This window comes from Echiichthys vipera (genome assembly GCF_963691815.1).
Source record: "Echiichthys vipera genome assembly, chromosome: 3".
Taxonomy (NCBI): Eukaryota; Metazoa; Chordata; class Actinopteri; order Perciformes; family Trachinidae; genus Echiichthys; species Echiichthys vipera.
Genome location: NC_139828.1, coordinates 33,976,341 through 33,997,556, shown reverse-complemented (window position 1 = coordinate 33,997,556; position 21,216 = coordinate 33,976,341). Strand labels below are relative to the sequence as shown.

At 42.2% G+C, this 21,216-nt stretch overlaps 1 protein-coding gene across 3 annotated transcripts; it reads left to right on the top strand.

The window, feature by feature from the left end:
• The first annotated feature begins 399 nt into the window (after nucleotides 1-399).
• Nucleotides 400-21,186, top strand: rad23ab (RAD23 homolog A, nucleotide excision repair protein b). Of its 3 annotated transcripts, XM_083911253.1 has the most exons (11): nucleotides 400-727; nucleotides 3,151-3,232; nucleotides 4,474-4,558; nucleotides 6,587-6,666; nucleotides 11,268-11,683; nucleotides 12,526-12,572; nucleotides 14,939-15,066; nucleotides 15,150-15,267; nucleotides 16,036-16,220; nucleotides 16,961-17,107; nucleotides 17,454-21,186. In XM_083911253.1, the coding sequence occupies exons 2-11, from the start codon at nucleotides 3,194-3,196 to the stop codon at nucleotides 17,565-17,567; spliced, it is 1,359 nt and encodes a 452-aa protein (XP_083767379.1). In that variant the 5' UTR covers nucleotides 400-727; nucleotides 3,151-3,193; the 3' UTR covers nucleotides 17,568-21,186. The 3 variants fall into 3 exon arrangements, with proteins under 3 accessions (XP_083767379.1, XP_083767378.1, XP_083767377.1); XM_083911252.1 differs by lacking the exon at nucleotides 4,474-4,558 and having other exon boundaries at nucleotides 16,039-16,220; XM_083911251.1 differs by lacking the exon at nucleotides 4,474-4,558.
• Nucleotides 21,187-21,216: the final 30 nt, after the last annotated feature.

Genomic DNA, 21,216 nt, shown 5'->3' with positions numbered 1-21,216 from the left:
AGACATTTGTAATGAATATGATCTGTAATGATTTATGTACTTCAATGTTTTCTTTTATTTATGATAGATGCACTACCTCGAGCGATATTGTTATTTTTTACTGTTGTTATATTGTTTGAAGGTTTAACAGAAATCACTGTTGTAAAGTTACGAAACCAAAAAAAACAACTTTGCTTTTTTCATTGGTTGTTGGGTCAAATCTTACCCAGATACAATAGTGCTATCTTCTGATTGGCCATTGTGAGGCCCTCGTCTTTTGTTTGATTGGCTAGTAAGTGGCAGCTCGACTGAGCTCCAGAGGAGACGAGCCTGATTCCTGCGGTTTCTTAGTCAGAGCAGCTACAGTGCTGCAGCTTATTATAAAACGTTTTTCTGCGTGAGAAATAGAATGTGTGGCAAAAGTGCGTAATAAAAGACCGAAATGCGTGACAGAGAAACACATTTTTCCAACTGGAAGGCGCCAGCGGGTTGTGGTTGTGCCTCGCCTCCGGCAGTAGATGGCGTCCGCGCTCAGCCTGCTGCGCGGCACTAAGACAGCTGAGTCACACTCACTAGACCCAGATAAATAGACAAGTTACTGTGTGAGAAACCGCGACGGTCGAGAAATCCCTGAGTCCACCTACTTTGACCCCAGCGGCCCCTGACACCGCGTCCAAAGATGCTGACGATAACACTGAAGACCCTCCAGCAACAGACGTTCCAAATAGAAATAGATCCAGAACTGACGGTGAGAAACGTTAGAAGTTACCGGGGCTGAAGTAAACACGCTCAGGCCGGAGAGGCTGGCACACATAGCATACGGTAGTGTTAGCTGGTGTTGGGGTTTAGCTGCGGTTAATGCTGCAGTACTCTTTCAAGGAGACAGGCGAGTTATTCTGTTTACTCACTAGTATGTGACACAAGAGTGACACGTTAGCAGAACTGGACCTTTCAGTGACTCAGTTGATGGGAGGTAAGGGAGCTAGCCTGCTTTCCTTTCAAAGTAAAAGCTGAATATCTGTAGTTAAATTACAAACAAGTATTTGAAAGCACACAATGCAGCCTCCAGAAAGAACGATATAACCAAATGTATGAGTTCACTTTCTAAACAATACAGTAAAAAATGTAACGTTTTTATTCCACTTGCTGTTTAGATTTTGCTTCCTATTCCTCGGGGGGTCCTTCCACTGTGGCATGGAGGGCTTTTATTGAAAACACCGCCCAGAAATGTTATTTGGACTTTCTTTAAGCTTGATAGTTTGAATTGTTTCACTGTCACACCACGAATGACGATGCAATATTTGAAACCCCTCATATGTAGTCATCTGGCAATGGGAAGGCTGATTACTTAGAAGAAAAAACAAAGTGAGTACTTTATATTAGGTGTATTGAACTAATAAATGTTTCCTGTGAAGTGTTATCACGTGAATTATAATTACCATAACATTCATTGGCACTACACACTATAGTATGAGGTAAACAAAATAAAATGATAAAAATGGAGGTGATAAAAATGCATGTGAATTGAAAAATAGAGGGGTATAAATGGATATGAAATGAAGAATAGAGTGATGAATTATCAAGTCGGTTTGATTAAAACAGTGGTAATATAATGAGAACAGCCATGTTTCATCATTTTCACCATCTTACATTTTTCATTCACAACACATAATTGCCATTTATCATTTATGAAAAGGGTCCTCAATGTAAAAATATGGAAGTGATTTAAATGCTCTTTGGAACATTCCACAGGTGAACAGGTTCATTGGAAACAGGTGAGTGTCATGATTGGGTAGAAAAGGAGCATCACTTAAAGGCTCTGTCGTTCACAAGCAAGAATGGGGTGAGGGTCACAACTTTGCGAACAAATAGTCCAACAGTTTAAGAACAATGTTTCTCAACGTACAACTGCAAGGAATTGATGGATTTCATCATCTACAGTCCATAATATCATAAAAAGATTCAGAAAATCTGGAAAAATCTCTGCACGTAAGCAGCAAGGCTGAAAACTAACACTGAATGACTGTGACCTTTGATCCCTCAGAAGGCACTGCATTAAAGAGAGAGTGGGTCCTCCTACATTCGAGAGATTGGCGGTTCGATTCCAACCTCCCCCGGTCCACATGTCAAAGTGTCCTTGAGCAAGACACTGAACCCCGAATTGCTCCCCGTGCTGCGCATGGGTGTGTGAATGTGGTGTGAGTGATTAGATTAGATGGTATGTAGAGGACCACCGCCATCAGTGTGAATGTCTGTGTGAATGGGTGAATGTGACAAACACTGTGAAAAGCGCCTTGAGTAGTCAGAAGACTATAAAGGCGCTATATAAGTACAAGTCCATTTAAAAACTGACATCATTCTGTAAAGGTTATTACCACATGGGCTCAGAAACACTTTAGCATGCGTGCATCAAATTCAAAATGAGTGCAAAATAGTTTATCAGTTTGAACATTAAATATCTTGTCTTTGTAGTGTATTCACTTTAATATAGGTTGAGAAGTGATTTGCAAATCATTGTATTCTGTTTTTATTTACGTTTTACACAATATCTCAACTGTATGTGAATTCGGGTTGTAGCATTAAACTGCCCAAAAATATTAGTATTATGTTTTTGGCTTAAAAAAGTGTTATGCAGCTGACCAAAAACTGCTGTGCAAACATCCATGTACAGTTAGTTGCTTCTTTGGTCTGTTGTTTATTTCGTACATTAGTTCTGTTGGAACTCTCTCTTTAGATTATGACTAATAAATATGATAGTTTTTAGAAATTAATTCAATTAAATTTGACTGCCAGTGGTGTCCGATCCTGCTCCTGGAGAGCTACTGTCCTGCATCTTTTAGGTTTCTCCCTGCTCTAACACACCTGAGTTTAATGCTCTGCTTGTTATCAAGCAGCTGGAGCCCAGCACAATATTAAGAATCAGGTTTGTTAGAGCAGAGAGAAACCTAAAACATGTAGGACAGGATTGGACAACTAACAGGTATCCATATTAAGAATCAAATAAATAACAAAGCAAACTATACAAGCATGTTCCTAACAAAAAACACTCAGGCGCTCTGTACACAAACAGCTAACATTTTTTTTTCTTGTCTTGCAGACTTCTCTCTTCAATTTACTAGACTAGACAACAATGTCACTAATATCAATGTTTCTTCTGTTGATGTCTGTCAGGTGGAAGCCCTCAAGGAGAAAATAGAGAAGAACAGAGGAAAAGATGCATTTCCTGTGGCAGGACAAAAACTCATCTATGCTGGTGAGCCAGAGGATGACTGAAAAAATACAACTGTATTGCCAAAGAAGTTGAGACGTTATTTAAAATTTAAATGAAACAGAATGAGATGACTTGCAAGACCACAAACTTAATTGAAAATAGCACAAAGACAACAAATCACATATTGAAACTGAGAAATCGGGTTTCATATTTCACATAATTATGATTAAATTCAATCCAACTTTATTTATAGTACAAGATCATATCAAAAGTTGTCTCAAGACACTTTACATATAGAGTAGGCCAATACCACAATATGACTTATTTATGATTAAGAGAGACCCAACACTTCTCCCATCTTTAATAATAATAATAATATTTACACACAGTATTAATCCAGCAATCTTGATCACAGATCAGTGGCAACGAAAACCTAGCACCAACATAATAGAAATATGAGAGAGAGAGAGAGAGAGAGAGAGAGAGAGAGAGAGAGAGAGAGAGAGAGAGAGAGAGAGAGAGAGAGAGAGAGAGAGAGAGAGAGAGAGAGAGAGAGAGAGAGAGAGAGAGAGAGAGAGAGAGAGAGAGAGAGAGAGAGAGAGAGAGAGAGAGAGAGAGAGAGAGAGAGAGAGAGAGAGAGAGAGATGAGAGAGAGAGAGAGAGAGGAGAGAGAGAGAGAGAGAGAGAGAGAGAGAGAGAGAGAGAGAGAGAGAGAGAGAGAATCACAATCACAATCACAATCACTGGAAGTCCCCCTGTAGACTAGGCCTATAGCAGCAGAATTAAGGGCTAATAAGCCATAACTATAATCTTTATCAAAGAGGAAAGTTTTAAGTATACTCTTAAATATGGGGACAGTGTCTGCCTCCCCAACAACACTTGGGAGTTGGTTCCACAGGAGAGGAGCTTGGTAGCTGAAGGCTCTGCCTCCCATTCTACTTTTGGAGACTCTAGGAATGACAAGTAGCCCTGCATTCTCAGAGCGCAGCGATCTAGTTACGTAATGCGGTACTATGAGCTCTTTAAGATACGACAGGGCCTGACCAATCAAAGGACATATCCTGATCAAAAATAACACCCAGATTTCTTACTGTGGTGCTGGAGGACAACACAACATCATCCAGAGTAACAATATCTTTAAATGCTGAGTTATGGAGGCATTCAGGGCAATAACGTTAAGCCAGTGCCTCGTAATCATTTTATGGGCCATTAACACCAGAGCCCTGACCATATACTTATACTTTATTTTTTCCCAAACCTCTTAATTTTGTGTTCCCTAAAAGGATTCTCCATTCGAATGTTCTCTCATTACTGAAGGGCACTCTGGACCAGTTCTCCTCTGTCCACACAACCTGCTCCTCAGCAAAGGCAAGTCTAGCCTTTTTCTTATTTCTGCTGATGAGAGGTTTGGTCACTGCAGAGTGAGCTTTCAGTCCAAAAAGTCTTAAACGATGAGACACTGTGCAGAGACAGATCCTTGCCCTGTTCAGTAGTGGTTCAACAGATCATCATTGATCCGTGATCCATTCGGATCAATATCTTCGGTGTGCACACGTGATCCGCTGATTGATTTATGAAAAAAAAAAAGCTGCACATGTTCAGTCCACACAATTGTTAAGAGCAGCATGGTCATAGCGAGCAGAGGAACGGAGGAGCTGGAACGCCCCGCGTCATTTAAATCCCCTGAATGGAAGCATTTTTGCTTCCCTGCCAAGTATGTAATTGTGTGTAGGCACTGTGGCACAAGAAAGCCATATGACAGTGGAAACACACCAAGCATGGCCACGCGTCCAGGGGAACTCAGAGCTCAGATAACTGCTCATTTCATCACAGTAGACTGGGAAATGAGAAGTCCAGTGCTCCAGACATGCCCCGTCTACGAGAATCACACAGGCACTCATCTTGCGCAGGTACTGACTGGAAAAATAATAAAAATAATAATTAAAGCTGCAAGCAGCATCGAACGGAACCTCGCACCCTGACGGGGGGGTTGGCGGCACACTGACAGAAAAGTAAAAACACCGTAAAACACAAATGCAAAAATTTGGCATCGTGGAGGTCTCTTAATTCAGCTGACCACATTTAAGATTGATCTGTTGAATTCTCTAGAAGTTATGAAACACACTACATACTGAGCTACTCCTGAAAGGATCTACACGACAACATCCTTCACACTGGTGCTATGCCTGTCACTGCATAGGAAAAGTAGATCAGTGGATGAAGATTCAACTCTTTTATTTCTGAATAATAACTGTTCCGAATGTACAGTATAAAATATCCTTAAAAGATTCAATATTGAAAGATATTAAACCAATATTGGATGTTGGTGATCTCTGGTGAACTGCATTAAATTCAGGACAGGATTGAGTTGTTCTAGGTGATACAACAGAGTGGTAAACAGGACCCTGTCCCAACTGTTTGAAATGTGTTTCTGCCATCAAATTCTAAGTGAGGAGATCATTTCAACATTTTATATGTAAAAATGATTTTCAATTACATTTTGGGTTTCAATGATTTGCAAATCACTGCATTCTGTTTTTATTTATATTTAAACAGCGTCCCAACTTTATTGAAAATGTGGTTGAAGAACAACACCCTGTGTGGTTACTTATTACATGGCCTTACTGAATACTAGAGGACCACCTCTGTCAAGAAGTCTGGTAAATTTAACGATACCTAAAATAGAATCTAGCTTTCTGTTAAAATTAAAATTTTGGATCACATTATTAGTTTCCTTAATAAGTAGCCATGTAATAAGTGGGATAATGCAGAATATCCCTTAAGAACATTAAGAATACTCACTAAAGCATCAGTGAGAATACTTTATAATTGCAGATGTGTATTAAAGATGATTATTGGGCCACGTTTTGATATTAGGTAATGTTATATAAATATTAAATAAATATTCTTCAAAACAGCACTCATCCTAGTCATGACACTACTTACAATGAACATCTGCAGAGATAAAATATATATAAAATGTCAAACAAAATAGTGCTTCAACTGTTCCAGCACTAGGAACTGCTGGATAGGATAATAGCTTATCCACTCTGTACCTCTTATATGTCCTAACCTAACAAGTTCCTGCCTAATGGTTGATTCTGTTCCATATTTTTCCATACTGATACTATCCTAGCTTCTTATTTAAAATTGGCTCATAATGGGCGGTTGGTGGCTGAGTGGTTAGAGCAGTCACCCCACGTAAAGGAGCTGAAGGTCCTCAAGGCAGCGACCACGGGTTTGACTCCGACCTGTGGCCCTTTGCTGCATGCCCCCCCCTCTCTCTGTCCTATATAATAAAGGCTTGAAAACGTCCTAAAAAAAGAATAAAAAAAAAGAAAAGAAAATTGTGTCATAAGTCTTATCTCAGTTGTGATTTCTGCTTGAATGTTGCAGGCAAAATTTTAAATGATGACACACCCCTGAAAGAGTACAAAATCGATGAGAAAAACTTTGTGGTGGTCATGGTTACCAAGGTTAGTGTCTCTTTGGATTGTTTTTTTTATACAGTCATGTCATATTCCACTCTGCTCCTCTGAATTGTCTTTGTATTCACCAATTACACTGTACTGAAATCAAAGATCTAAGACTTTTGTACACAAAGAGCCTTTTTCTCTCAAATTCTGTTCACAAATGTTTTTAAATCTGTGTAAGTGAGCACTCTCCTTCGCTGAGATTCATCCACCTGACAGGTGAGGCATATCAACATGCTGATTAGACAGCATGATTATTGTACAGGTGTGCATGGTCATTATAAAAGGCCACTCAAAATGTGCAGTTTAATCACAGCACAATGCCACAGATGTCACAAGTTTTGAGGAAGCATTACATTGGCTTGCTGACTGCAGGGATGTCCAGCAGAGCTGTTGCCTGTGAACTGAATGTTAATTTCTCGACCATAAGCCGTCTCCAAAGTTGTTTCAGAGAATTTGGCATCCATCCAACCGGCCTCACAACTGCAGACCACATGTAACCACGCCAGCCCAGGACCTCAACATCCGGCATCTTCACCTGCAAGATTGTCTGAGACCAGCCATCCGGGCAGCTGATGCAACAATTGGTTTACATAACCAAAGAATTTCTGAATCAACTGTCACAAAGCGTCTCAGGGAAGCCCATCTGCATGCTCGTCATCCTCACTGGGGTCTTGACCTGACTGCAGTTTGTCTTCATAACTGACTTGAGTGGACGAATGCTCACCTTTGATGGCGTTGGACACTTTTTTAGAAGTTTATTAGGGGTGGGCAATATGTCAAAAATATCATATCATGATTATTTACAGTAAAATCATGATTTATCAAATTTTTTTACATTGATTTTTAATTATTTACAAGTTACTGAACAGTGCAACAAGTATTTCCCTACGTAAAACTAACCCCTAAAAAACACATATCCCCATATCTATCTATATATCTATATATAGATAGATATATAGATATTTATATATATACCTCTCCAGGAACCATCACCTTATCGTGGTGGAGAGGTTTGTGTGTCCCTGTGAACCTCAGGGCTGTCTTTTCTGGAGCCTGGTGCTCCTGGTAGGGTCTCCCATAGTGGTCTCAGGCGAGGGGCTGGACTAAGAATAGTTCACAAAGACTCTATGGAAGGAAGAGGAAGAGAGACCCTGCCCGGAGATAGCCGGGGGCACGGCACGAAAAAGTGACGTGGCACCTCCCCCCTCTCCATCCTGTGGGCCCACCACTTGCAGGACGAACCGCTGGGGTCGGGTGCGCTGCTGCACGGGTGGAAGTGAAGGTGAGGGGCCTTGAAGGACCAGACATGGGCAGAAGAGGCTCCGAGCACATTCTCGGTTCAGGAACCGTACTCCTGGATAGGGGTGGAACTCTATTCCTCTCAGGGTGTGAGGTGCCGGGCAGGTGAGGGGATACTCACAAACCCCCGGCTGAGCGCTGCTGTGTTGGAGTTTACCCCGGTGGACGAGAGGGTCGCCTTCTTACGCCTGCGGGTGTTAGGGGAGAAAACTCTGACTGTTGTTTGTGCATATGCATCGAACAGCAGTCCAGAGTATTTGGCCCTTGTTGGAGACCCAGTAGGGGTCTCCATAGTTCTGCTGGGAGACTTAAACGCCCACGTCGGCAATGATGAAGACACCGGGAGAGGCGTGATTGGGAGGAATGGCCTTCCTGATCTAAATCCAGGATTGTCTATAACAAAAACAATGTTCGAACATAAGGATGTTCATAAGTGTATGTGGCACCAGAGTACCCTAGGCCAAAGATCGATGACCGATTTTGTGATCGTATCATCTGATCTGAGGCCGTATGTTTTGAAAACTTGAGTGAAGAGAGGGGCAGAGAGGTCAACTGATCACCATCTGGTGATGAGTTGGGTCAGAGCATGGGGGAAGATTCTGGACAGACCAAACGAGCAGTGCGGGTGAACTGGGAACGTCTGGAGGAGGCCCCTGTCCGAGAGATCTTCAACTTACACCTCCGGCGGAGCTTTTCTGGCATCCCTGTGGAGGTTGGGGGCATTGAACCGGAGTGGGCAATGTTTAAAGCTTCCATCGCTGAGCTGTGGCCTCAAGGTCTTAGGTGCCTCAAGGGGCGGTAACCCTCGAACACCGTGGTAGACACCGGTGGTCAGGGAAGCTGTCCGACTGAAGAAGGAGGCCTTCCGGGATATGTTATTGCAGTTGCAAGGTACCGACGGGCCAGAAGGGCTGCAGCCTCTGCTGTTTCAGAGGCAAAGCAGCGGGTTTGGGAGAAGTTAGGAGAAGTCATGGAGAAGGACTTTTGGGCGGCACCAAGGTGCGTCTGGAAAACCATTTCGACACCTCAGGAGGGAGAAATGGGGAACTGTCAAAGCTGTCTACAGTAATGATGGGACGCTGGTGACCTCAGCTGATGAGGTAACCAGGAGGTGGAAGGAGCACTTTGAGGAACTCCTTAATCCGACTTACACGCCCTCTTTTGTAGAGGCAGAGCTGGAGTCTGATGGGGAATCCTTGTCAATATCTCTGGCGAAGTTCACTGAGGTAGTCAAACAACTCTACAGAGATTTGTCCTGAAATGCTGAAAGCTTTGGGTTTGGAGGGGCTGTCTTGGTTGACACGTCTCTTCAACATTGCGTGGAAGTCTGGGACAGTGCCAAGGGAGTGGTAGAACGGGGTGGTTCCCCTATTTAAAAAGGGGGACCAGAGGGTGTGTGCCAATTTCAGGGGTATCACACTACTCAGCCTCCCTGCTAAAGTGTACTCCAAGGTGCTGGAAAGGAGGGTTCGTCCTATAGTCGAACCTCAGATTGAAGACGAGCAATGCGGATTCCGTCCTGGACTTGGAACAACGGACCAGCTCTTCACTCTTGCAAGGATCCTGGAGGGGGCCTGGGCGTGTGCCCATCCAGTCTACATGTGCTTTGTGGATTTGGAGAAGGCATATGACTGGGTCCCCTTGGAGATACTGTGGGAGGTGCCGCAGGAGTATGTCAGATTCATTCCCGGTGGGGGTTGGCCTCCGCCAGAGGTGCGCTTTGTCACCAATCCTATTCGTGATTTTAATGGACAGGATAGCGGGGCATAGTCGTGGTGGGGAGGGGTTGCAGTTCGGTGGGCGGAGGATCTCGTCTCTGATTTTTACGGATGATGTGGTCCTGATGGCATCATCGGTCAGTGACCTGAGACCTGACCTGGGGGTCTATGGGACAGTGGGCTGGCCCGGAGGCTCGGCTTCTGCATGATGATTGGATGAGCAGTCTGAGGCGGAATCGTTATTTGATTGAAAGCTAAATGAGCGAATCAGCGATCTTGAATAATAAACCTCCAGCGGAGAATTTTCCAAGTTTTTCCTTGTTTTTTTTAATTGATCCGAAGACTTTACCAATCCCCAGCGACTTTGTCTTTGTTAAAAACGACTAGCGTTGTGTTTGGCAACTCTGTTCTGTCACTCTGCGGTTTCTTTCCCCAACGAGCAGCGGCAGCTGTGGAGCTTCTTCCCCCCTCACCATCACTTACAGGCGGTCGCACTTTGCTACTAGTAGGAGCCCCACACTGTGCCCAGTGCTCACTTGCTGTTTTAGGGGGCACTCACACTTGGCCCACTTGAAAATTGCTTGAAATGATCCGAGCATTGGCTCGACTGCTTCTTGATGTCACATCATCACCCCTCGGATATTTAGTTTTGTCTGATTTTGAACATTACATCTAACCAAATCTGCAGTAAACACTCCACCTCAGAACACTGCAAACCGGTTGGCTGCAATTTTTTAAATGTGCGTCGCGGGGAACAGTTGTATGAAAAGACATCATGATCACAGTCAATGTAGCGCTCGTACATGTGCGAACGCTCATGCCTGTGAAAACCCACAGAGACACGGGGAAAACATGCAAACTCCACACAGAAGGGCTCCAGCTGGGATTCAAACCAGTAACCCTCACAGCAAGAGGGTTACTGGCTGTGAGGCGTCAGTGCTAACCACCACCCCACCGTGCCACATAAACAATGTCGCAGTGTGAATTAATAAGGACCTGAATTAGTAGTAGTAGTAGACTAGCGAGACACTGTTTAGGCATGTTAAGGCCTACTGTATTAATTGCCTGCCTGTCCCGATATAGCCTTAGGCCAAGCCTAAATTATTCATTTTCTTTATAACTGTACATGAGATGTTCTGAATACATTTTGGAAAAAGATGTATGTTCTGTAATGTCTGTATTGGTTAGCGCTGGAGGAAATAAGCCCTTTGATTTTAATGAACCTACAGTTGCTTAACAGACATGAACAAATATTGACACAAATGAATATGGACACTAATTAGACAGCACTCCTATAAAATTAATTTCGATATAATATACATGGTTTCATATAAAGCAAACGTAAATGTAATACAGGCACATAGACTTAGCCATCCAGTCAAGGAATGTCGGACTCTGCAGGGGGCCCCCCGGATAATTGAGCTACGCCACTGTTGATCTGCATTGCCATACTGATTTGGAAATATAGCTGTTGAATTAAAAAACAGGCAGCTTGAGTTGAGTGAAATGAAAAATGTAGTGCTGCTACCATTGGTCATCATATCCACAATACTATGATCGTTTTTCAAATCCCTTTCCTTTTAGCCTAAACCAGCCCTATCTCCACTAGCAGCCCTTCAGCCCACTCCCCAACCAGCGGCAGCTCCAGCACCACCCTCAGTCTCTGGCCCAACACAAGTGCCTTCCACATCGACACATCCAGTGTCTGCACCCACAGCTGATCCACAGTCAGTGCCTCCCTCCCCATCCTTAGTCCCAGAAAACACCCCCTTGGCTTCTGTTGAAACAACAGCAGCTCTGGACTCAAACACAGCCCCCGACTTAGCTCCAGCCTTGCCCTCTGCCCAAACTCTCGAAGCTGCCCAGACGGCCCCGGCCTTGGCCCCGGCCTTGGCCCCTGCAGACAGCCCCACTCCTACTACCCAGTCAGAAGAAAAGCCAAGGGAAGACCCTGAGAATGAACCATCCGCCACTGCGCAAGTCCAATCAACTGCTTCCAGGTTGGAGGAAACCTGTTTATGTACATTGTGTTTAATTCATTATGTGGTTGTCCAAGAAACCTGTTTAAAATATCATAACTGAGTCAGAAATCCTAGCATAGCTCATATTGTGATCATGGATACCTGGTTTAAATAGTTTCTTCTGAATAACTTATAATGGCATGAAAACACTTACAGTAACTGCTGCTCTCTGGCTTTCTTTTGTTTATTCTCACCTACAGAGAGTAAGGATAATTGTGTGACTTTAGAAGAAAGCATGTTTCTGAGAATTCTAAGAATGCTTCTGTAGCCCTGTCATAAATGAGTGTCACTTACACTAGACTAATAATAAGACTTTTTCAAAAGTCCTGTTCACTCATAGTAGGACATATGGATTAGTTTTCAGTGTAACATTTGTATCCATACTAGTGACATGTCTATATTGATGGTAATGTTGGTCTAACAGTCGTCAGTCAGAATTGCAATCACATTTTGTACAAAAAATGATTTTCTGCTCAGAGTAAATTGTAATAACCTTTCCTCTTGCTCCATCATCAGATCAAACATTTAATTACTTTCATACTTAGTTAATGACCAAATTCCTGCAAAACAAATGTATTTTCCATCAGCCTCAGCTGTACTTGTTTTTAATTCTAATTTGCCAATGTCAGCATGCTTACATACTGAATTAAGGTGGTGAACATTATATCTGCTAAACATGTGTAGCAGCATTGTCACTGTTAGCATTTAGCAGCATCAGAGCTAGGTCAACTGTTTGTCTTGTTTTTCTGATCAAACATGCTTATTGTAATTGTTTGGACTATGTGATGTTGATTTTTATTTGTATTTATTCTCTTTCAAAGCCTTATTGATGAACTGGGTATCCTTGAAGAAGCAGCTTCAATACTGGGTAATTCACTTTTGATTTTTCTTCCTTCTCTCATAAGTGGACAAAATACCAGTGTTTATATTTTTCTTTTTGCTTAAGTCCTTAGTGCCTGTTTGACAGAATTTAAACGAAGCTGGCTAGTATGACGTGTTGTTCAACCACATCGAAAGACAGTGTTTCTACCTCCTTGCTGCGTTCCACTAACCTGACTCTCGCCAGATTAATTTTGTTCTGCCTTACTTCCTCCTTGACTCCGCCTAGCTCCACTCAACCATCTGGGATCGCTCCATAGGAAAGTGATTTCAGATGGTCAAGCCAATCAGGACCGCCGGCTGCGGAGAAGCAACTGTTGTGATTCTGACAACAATGGCGGCTCACATCGAGGAAGCAGGCGTCAACATTGATGCTGTTATTTCATCCATGTTGTCCAATCAAGCAAATGTTTTTTCTTTAGAGAACGGTTCTGAAGACTTTTGTTGGTGGAAAACCATGTTTTGCCCTTCTCCCGACCGGGTTTAGCTTTTCCCTGCGTCGCTCTCATCAGCGTCAAAGGTTGGTTTTGATGTGAGTGGTTGAAGTAGCACGTCAATAAAGATGATGGACAAGTGGTTTATCCAATCATTTTTGATAAGGCCCAGCCTCCTGAAATCACTTTCCTATGAAGCGATCCCAAATGTATGAGTGAAGCAAGGAGGAACGAAATTCATCTGCCGAGAGTCAGGTTAGCGTCCCACTGTCTCCCTGATCTTCTTGACACAACGCTGATCCTTTTGTGTGTCTTTTTAGTCTCAACACAAATCATTGTCCAAATGGGTATAGCAGAGCAGATTTAGACATTCTGTCCTTATAGACACAAGTTGAAACACGTATGTCTTACGTACAAAAGTTGTTCTATTATACTAAAAGTGTTGCTGGAGTTTTGACTCCCTCATGGTACAAATCAAAGGCTACCGTTGGTCCTGAAAGTCTTTCTTAACGCTAGCAGGAGAGGACGCCATCTGTTATGATATGAGAAAATAACCCTACTTCTCACCAGTGACAATACATTAGAACTAACATGAAAATAAGCAGTGAAAAATGTATCTAACTTAAAAGCAAGGAGGTTTTCACTTTTCATTTTTTTTAGCCTTTTAAATATTTTTTTCCATTTTCAGATTGTACTTTTTCAGTTTCACACTTTTGGCATTGTAGCATGGCTCGCCTGGGTTTAGACCCCACATTCGTCTGGCATCTTGACATGAAACTGGTTTCTTTGTTAAAACACAGACGACCCAATGAGCGTCGTTGGGGGATTGATGATTAGCTAATCAGATGGGACCAACACTGTTGTAAAGCTGTATATTTTCATAGACAGCACTCACTGGCCAATCACAACCAAGTTAGTTTAACATACGTACTTAATGAGCCATGTTGTAGCCTACTCCGTTGTACCATAGAGAGTCTATAGTCACTAGTGTTGCAGCTGTAAAATGATGGATTAATTGTTTATAGCATCACTAACTGAAATGACTGGTTTAACTACCAGAATCAGATGGATTGGGTCTGATAACATATGGAATGTCTGTAAGAGTAACACGATTTAATTATTTTACTCCCATCCAAGTCAGCATAGTGCTATACTGGGAGTTAGCTGGCTCGGGCTCTCTTGTGATTGGTTATGGAAAATAGAGACCCCTCCCCATGTAAATCAGTAAGCGTGCAGGCAATGTCAGACTGAAGATGGAAATAGGGTGACACCAGTTGGTAATTTTGTTTGATACCAGACTAGGGTGTGGCATCAACTGAGAAGGGTGTGGAATCATGAGTGACAGCTAAACAAAGAAGGCTGAGGACCATCCTCAATCACGTTGCCTTCAGGGAATGTAGGTACTGCCAGAAGTCTTAACTTTCTATGCACTATTTTGATATGATTAGCAGTAAAAAAACTGATGCCAGTGACAAAGTTCTGTTTAGCAAGTTATTTTAAACCACACTTGGTACCAATTGTATAAATTATGCCAGATTGTGCAGTTACAGTGACACTTTAAGAATTGATGTTTCTCACTTCCACATACCACTGTGACTGTGAGCGTAATGTCCGCAAGCAATGGTGTCCACTTCCCCGGTTGTCGCTGTTGGAGCGGACACTATCGCACATGGTCTACATCCGTGTGTAGTAATGCTGGGAGCAGGCTGGCTGACTCCTCCAGATTCAGCCGACAGCTCACTTCACTACCGGCGTTAATCTCATGTCAAACAAATCAGTGCCATGAAGGGGAATTTGGGTTAGCGTGATAGTTCTTTGACAGCCCTAGTAATTATTATTCCATTAGAGAATGAAAATAACTTCCTCATTTCATCCAGCTCCAATGACCCCCTTTGTTCCACCTCTCCTGGTGTTTCCACAGTGACAGGTCCAGCCTATGAGAACCTGGTGTCAGAAATTATGTCTATGGGTTATGAGCGGGAGCCGGTCGTAGCTGCACTCAGAGCCAGTTACAACAACCCAGACCGTGCAGTGGAGTATCTACTCATGGTAAATATTTAAACTGCCTGTGTTTTTTGTTTCCAGCCTACCAGCCACTGTATTATAGCAAAGTAAATGTTTATGACCTGCAGGGTATTCCAGCAGAGGCCAGTGAACTGCCACCTCAGGAGCCAGTTAGACACAGTGCACCATCCAACCCCCCCACCCCTGCTACACAAGAACCACGGCAGTCCCCAGCAGTCTCAAACCGTAAGAGCACATATTTATCACCTTTATTTATGCAGACTATATTACATATATGTACAGATGGTTGAAAAAATAAAGCATTGATTCTACAAGTTTCTGGAACGGACGGATGGAACCTGTGGTGTAGTGGCAGTTGATGAGGCGGGTGTACTATTTGGTAGATGAGTAGGTAACAGAGCAGAAAAGAGGGTATCTACTATCTATATATTCCAATGGCTTTTTGGCTGATAGGTGGAAGGGTGTTGGAGAGTTCTGTCAAACACATCGTTCAAAATCTTGTGTGAGACTGGGTTGAGATTTAGTAACTGTGAAGGCCATATCATTTAATACCCACCAAACCATTCAGTGAAAGACACCACTCTCGTTAGGGGGCACCCAATTTTTGTCAAAATAATTTGTACCAGGCTAGTTTTTATTTTATTGGAGGATTAGGTTTATGAATCATTAGGGGCGTGGCCTCTTGAGTGACAGCTAGCCTCTGGCCCTCACTTCTCCTGGGAGGTATACGTCAGCCAGGACGGGGTGAGGGGGGGAGGACGATTAGATCAAGTTGAGAGAACGGATCCTGAGGCTATGTCTATTTTTTTATACAATCTATGGACAAAACCCAACTGCTCAGACTTCAAGTCCCAACCAGAGAGGTCCGTAGCTGGACCATTCCCCATTGTGGGAAATTTTTCAAAATCAATGTGCAGGAGTGCTTTATGGCAACAGTGTTTTTTCCTTTGATTTGAGCATCAATGTAATTTAAGTACCGTGAACCCCCAACAGCAGGGCCAGTGTCTGGCAGCCAGCCTTCCTCTGCTGGTGGAGGCTCTGCCTCTACAGGGAACCCTCTGGAGTTCCTGAGGAACCAGCCTCAGTTCCAGCAGATGAGACAGATCATACAGCAGAACCCGGCCCTCCTTCCAGCCCTTCTGCAGCAGCTAGGCAGAGACAACCCACAGCTGCTGCAGGTACCAGACCAGCACACTCCCCATGCTACCATGGGTTTCTGGTTGGGATTAAAGTCAGTCTGTTTTTCTATTTTTACGATAGTCCAAAAAAGGTAAACAGAGCATTAAAAGAAGTAAGTCTGTGAGCCCAGGAACAGAAATGTATTTCTTATACCTGTCTGCGATTTAAAAAAAACAAAAACATTGAAAGACTGAGAGGGCTGTTTGATAATTTGTGCTGTATTCTTCTTGCTGTACTTGAATGACAAAACTATGGCATATGTAACCCACCTGCCACACAACCTTCTATTTTAATTACTTTTAACACAATGTAAAAAATGATGGCTGTATTTCATTAAAGCCACCATTTTGTACTGTACCATATTCTTTACAAGAAGAATGTCTTATCCCTCAAGTTGTATTTAAACTGAATTCCTTACTACAAAAGAGGCAGAAATTTGAAACCAATGAAAAATGTTGTTGAAAGCAGCAACACTAAGAAAGTGACATTTTACATGATAAACCTATGTAATTCAAATCGGAACACATAAATGTCTATTTAAATGTTATTTTGCAGTTTTGAATGATCTAGTTATGTTACAAAAGTCTGACAAAATCATGAAAGTCAGTTTATCATGTCTGCTGTATACTGTTTGAATGGCGAGTTGATTGTATTTGTTATGTCATTTGTGCTAAGGACTAGGAACCTGTGAAGTGAGCTGTATTGTTGAATTGATGTTGTTTGTATGTATCCTTTGCAGCAAATCACGCAGCACCAGGAGCGTTTTGTGCAGATGTTGAATGAGCCACGCGTTGGAGACACAGGAGGGGAGGGGGCCGAGGCCCAAGCGTCATCACCCACCAACTATATCCAAGTCACCCCACAGGAGAAGGAAGCCATCGATAGGGTCAGTTAGCTACATTAGGTCCTATTGAACTGTTTTGTTGTCTGGAAAATTGCACAACTTTTGCAATGATCAAAATAGGGTAACATTTGACTTACTAATGGTTTGCTAAAGTACACAAATCTATGATACTTTTGTGTGTGTGTGTGTGTGTGTGTGTGTGTGTGTGTGTGTGTGTGTGTGTGTGTGTGTGTGTGTGTGTGTGTGTGTGTGTGTGTGTGTGTGTGTGTGTGTGTGTGTGTGTGTGTGTGTGTGTGTGTGTGTGTGTGTGTGTGTGTGTGTGTGTGTGTGTGTGTGTGTGTGTGTGTGTGTGTGTGTGTGTGTGTGTAACATCTGTCTTGTGTTCCAGTTAAAAGCGCTGGGTTTTCCTGAAGGCTTAGTCATCCAGGCTTACTTCGCCTGTGAGAAGAATGAGAATCTAGCTGCCAACTTCTTGCTCCAGCAAACATGGGATGATGAGTAACCAAACCTCACCGGACACATCACCGTTCAACAGACTGACGCAGCCCTACACAAGGTGGACCAGGAGAGGAAGAAGACTTATTTTTTTCACACCGAGTGACTGTGATCTGACGGAGGGGGTGATTTGATGATGACAACATGCTGTTCAAAGTTAGCTGCCTCGACTCTATTCAGCTGTGATGATTATCACCGCAGCTCAAACTGAGCTGTGTCTCACTGCTGCTAACATTATCTGCCGCTTGTGCTGAGTGATCACACTGAGAGAAGTGTGCCAGGAAACATGGCAGTAGTCTGCATCACCTTCACAGGTCAACAGGCTTTCCTTTGCAGTCAGCTCACATACAGTCTGTAAGACATGTGTTCAACTTGGACTAATGTACACAATGTACACTGTATACAGTGTATACAGTACAGAATATCTGTTGTGAATATATACATGACAAAAACAAAATGTCTGTTTGCGAACCCTCCCTGTTGGATTTACCTGAAAATGTGATGCAAACTCTTGACTTTACTGTTGAGCTAGCATTGCTGTGTATTAAAGTGTAATTCCGGTGTAAAATCATTCCATGGCCTTTTTCCACTCTTGCACACATTAAATAAGCCTTTGAGACCTTTTCTTTTCTTCATGTAACAACTATGAACAGAGAAATCCGCTAGAGTTGCTAACAGCCGAATGTGGCTAACACTGATTAGCTCGGGGCATGAAAACGTCTTTTTTAACCACTAACACTGCTGAAAATAATAAAACTCTGGAGCAGCATGAGAAAAGTCCCTACACAGAAAACAAAGCACCAATGGGCTTCTTCCTTTTGGATTGACTTCGGTAATCCACTTGAATGGACTTTACTATGAGAGGAGCTGGTACAGGGGCCAGTAGGTAAGTCTTTAAAACACTCTTGTAATAAACTCTGGCTTCACTAACTACCTTGTTGGTTCTTTGTTTTATGTGTAGGGACTCTTCTCATGCTACTGCAGAGGTTTGGTGTTATTTTCAGCAGTATTAGTGGTTAAAAAAGACCTTTGAATGCCTTCCCTATACTGCCCCGAGCTTATCACTGTTAGCCACGTCTGGCTGTGCGGGACTCTCCTGGATATCCCCGTTAATTGTTTATACACTAAGAAAAACTGTCTCTATGGCTTATTTGATATGTGCAAGTGATCATGGGATGATTTTACGCTGGAATTACACTTTAAAGTTCAGGTCTGATCATTTAATTTCTTCTTCTTTTATCCTTGGTAAAAAAAAAGACAAACTCCAAACCCTCCAAATATCCTGTGATTACACTTGTCTTTTCAATGAGACTTTTGTCATCTGGTCATGCCAGGACCCGTTAAATGTCAAGTGTGTACGCTCCAAGGTAGGAACTTGCTTGCAGTGGGAGCCGGTTGAGTTATGGGCACAATCCAGACAATTGATCAAATGCAGTTCTCGCATTTTCCTCCTGCCACACGTGAGTTACTCTCCGGAGCAATGGCAAAGGAAAGAGATTCAAAGACTGTGGAAAAAACGGGGTTGGAGCACAGCTGATACCTGCTGTCTTCCGTCCACTGTGGTCACTGTGACAGCTGCATTAATCATTTGTCTCCTCTGCTCTCTCAACAAAGCGTGTCTTGTAAAGGCCCCGCCACTGTTACAAAATAAGCAAAATATAAAGAAAAGAAGAAGGCTCTCTCTGCCATTTTGGATGCACCTATTATATCTGATCATTACCTTATCAGGCAGGTTGCATTGAAGTATCAAGTATGGACACATGCTGAGTTCTGATCTGGCGCCTCCGATCCCAACAGTAACATTGGTGTTTGGACCTTTCATTAACCATGCAGAGGGGGAAAATGACATCTGCAAGGTGATTGAAACAGTGTTTTAAACTTTTCCGCCAATTTTTGCCAGAAAAATTCAATGAAATGTTAGAAATGGAAAGTAGAAATGTTAAGATAACTCAAAATTTAAATCAGCTATTTGACTTTCTAACTAAATGTTGTTTTAGTGTCATTATTTCGACTCCAAAAAAATTCTGTTGACTTTGTTTTAATAGAAACCCTTTCCTGCCAATTATTAAAACAATCCCATAATATTGTAATAAGAAACAAAATAATGACTCAGTATCCCAAACTAATGACTTTATCTCTCAAAATAATGTCTTTCTAATCAAGATACGAAGTCCTGATTTGAAAGTTCCTCATTATTTTGAGATGGTAAGTTTCTCATGATAATGACTTGCAGAATAGGTTCCATATGTTTGGACTTACCATGAGTAATCCAAATCAAACATTTGATATAGTATTTAACCATTTTGACCTGGTATTGAATCGTTTTTACCAGTGATAGACCGATACATCTACAACATATTTGTGCATTTTAGGTGCATCGTGTGGCCGATGCGGGATGCTGCGTTCTCTGATAGTTTATTCCTGACATTAATTACAGACAGGCGTCCACGGGCAGCTCCTTGTTGCTGGAGACAAATTTTTTAAGTTCGATAAATGTACCTTTTAAAAAAAAAAAAAGAGAGACATTATCATCATTGTGTCATATTTATGATTTAAATTGAGGGAGCAAAAGTAGTATCGCCTCCGAATATTGGCCCAAGAAAATCGGCGGTCCGTATCGTTCGTCAGCTAAGGCCGAGGAAAAAAATAATTTAATTTTAATACCCCCCCCCCATGAGTATATTTTTATATTATTTGTATTATTCTGAACTATTTTGTTGATCTTTAAATCATTGATATTTTTGGCAGAAATGGGCTTCCAAAAATGAAGACTTCAAAGTTAGGTAAAAATCTGACCATCCAATGAAATAGTTGTGCAGTCACAGTACATTATGATTACTTGTCAGGATTATGTGTGCTGTGGTATTCTATTTTGTGGGAGAAGAGTTTAACCCCAGATGCAGCACTCACACACAATTGTCATAGTCTTTCACTAGAGGCTTTGTGCTTTTGGTTATGTTGCAGACGGGGGGGATTTGAGGGTTGATTATGACACATAGCATGCTTTGTTAGCTAAATATTTGAATTTGACATATTCTATGCATCTTAAAGCTGTAAGCCTTTGAGCCATTGCTCCTTCATGCCTTATGGTTATTAGTGATGACTTGAATACATTTTATGTTACAAATGGGGTTAGAGTTGACAAAAGGTGCTTGGGATAGTTCAGTGAGTGGGCTGGCATTGGTGATCATCATCACAGTGTATTACTAAGTTATTGTTTCAAAAGTGGACTAAAGGGAATTAGAATAAGTACTCAAATACATTTCCCCCAGCTTTCAGCATGTGCTGTATCTCCTTTTACTGCACCTCGTTGTGTTTGACCTGGAAATGACTGGAAGTTTTGTATCATACTGTAAAAGGAGAGGCACTTTACCGTGACACATGCTGGTCTTTAGCTGTGAGGGGTTGTTGTTGGTTGCATGAGATTGTTAGTTATTTATAGCATGGCAGTGGGTTGAAATGATGAAACCACAAGTGTGCTCAGTTTTTCTCTTGTTTTACACAATTTGTCTTTTTTGGGGGGTTATAAACAACACAATTTTAGATAAACCAGTTGAGGTGTTTCTGAATAGTTGTGAAAAGCTTTTGTTAATGCATTGTGTAAAATAAATGGCTTTTACAAAGTGGGTGAGACTAGATGATGTTTTTATCATGAA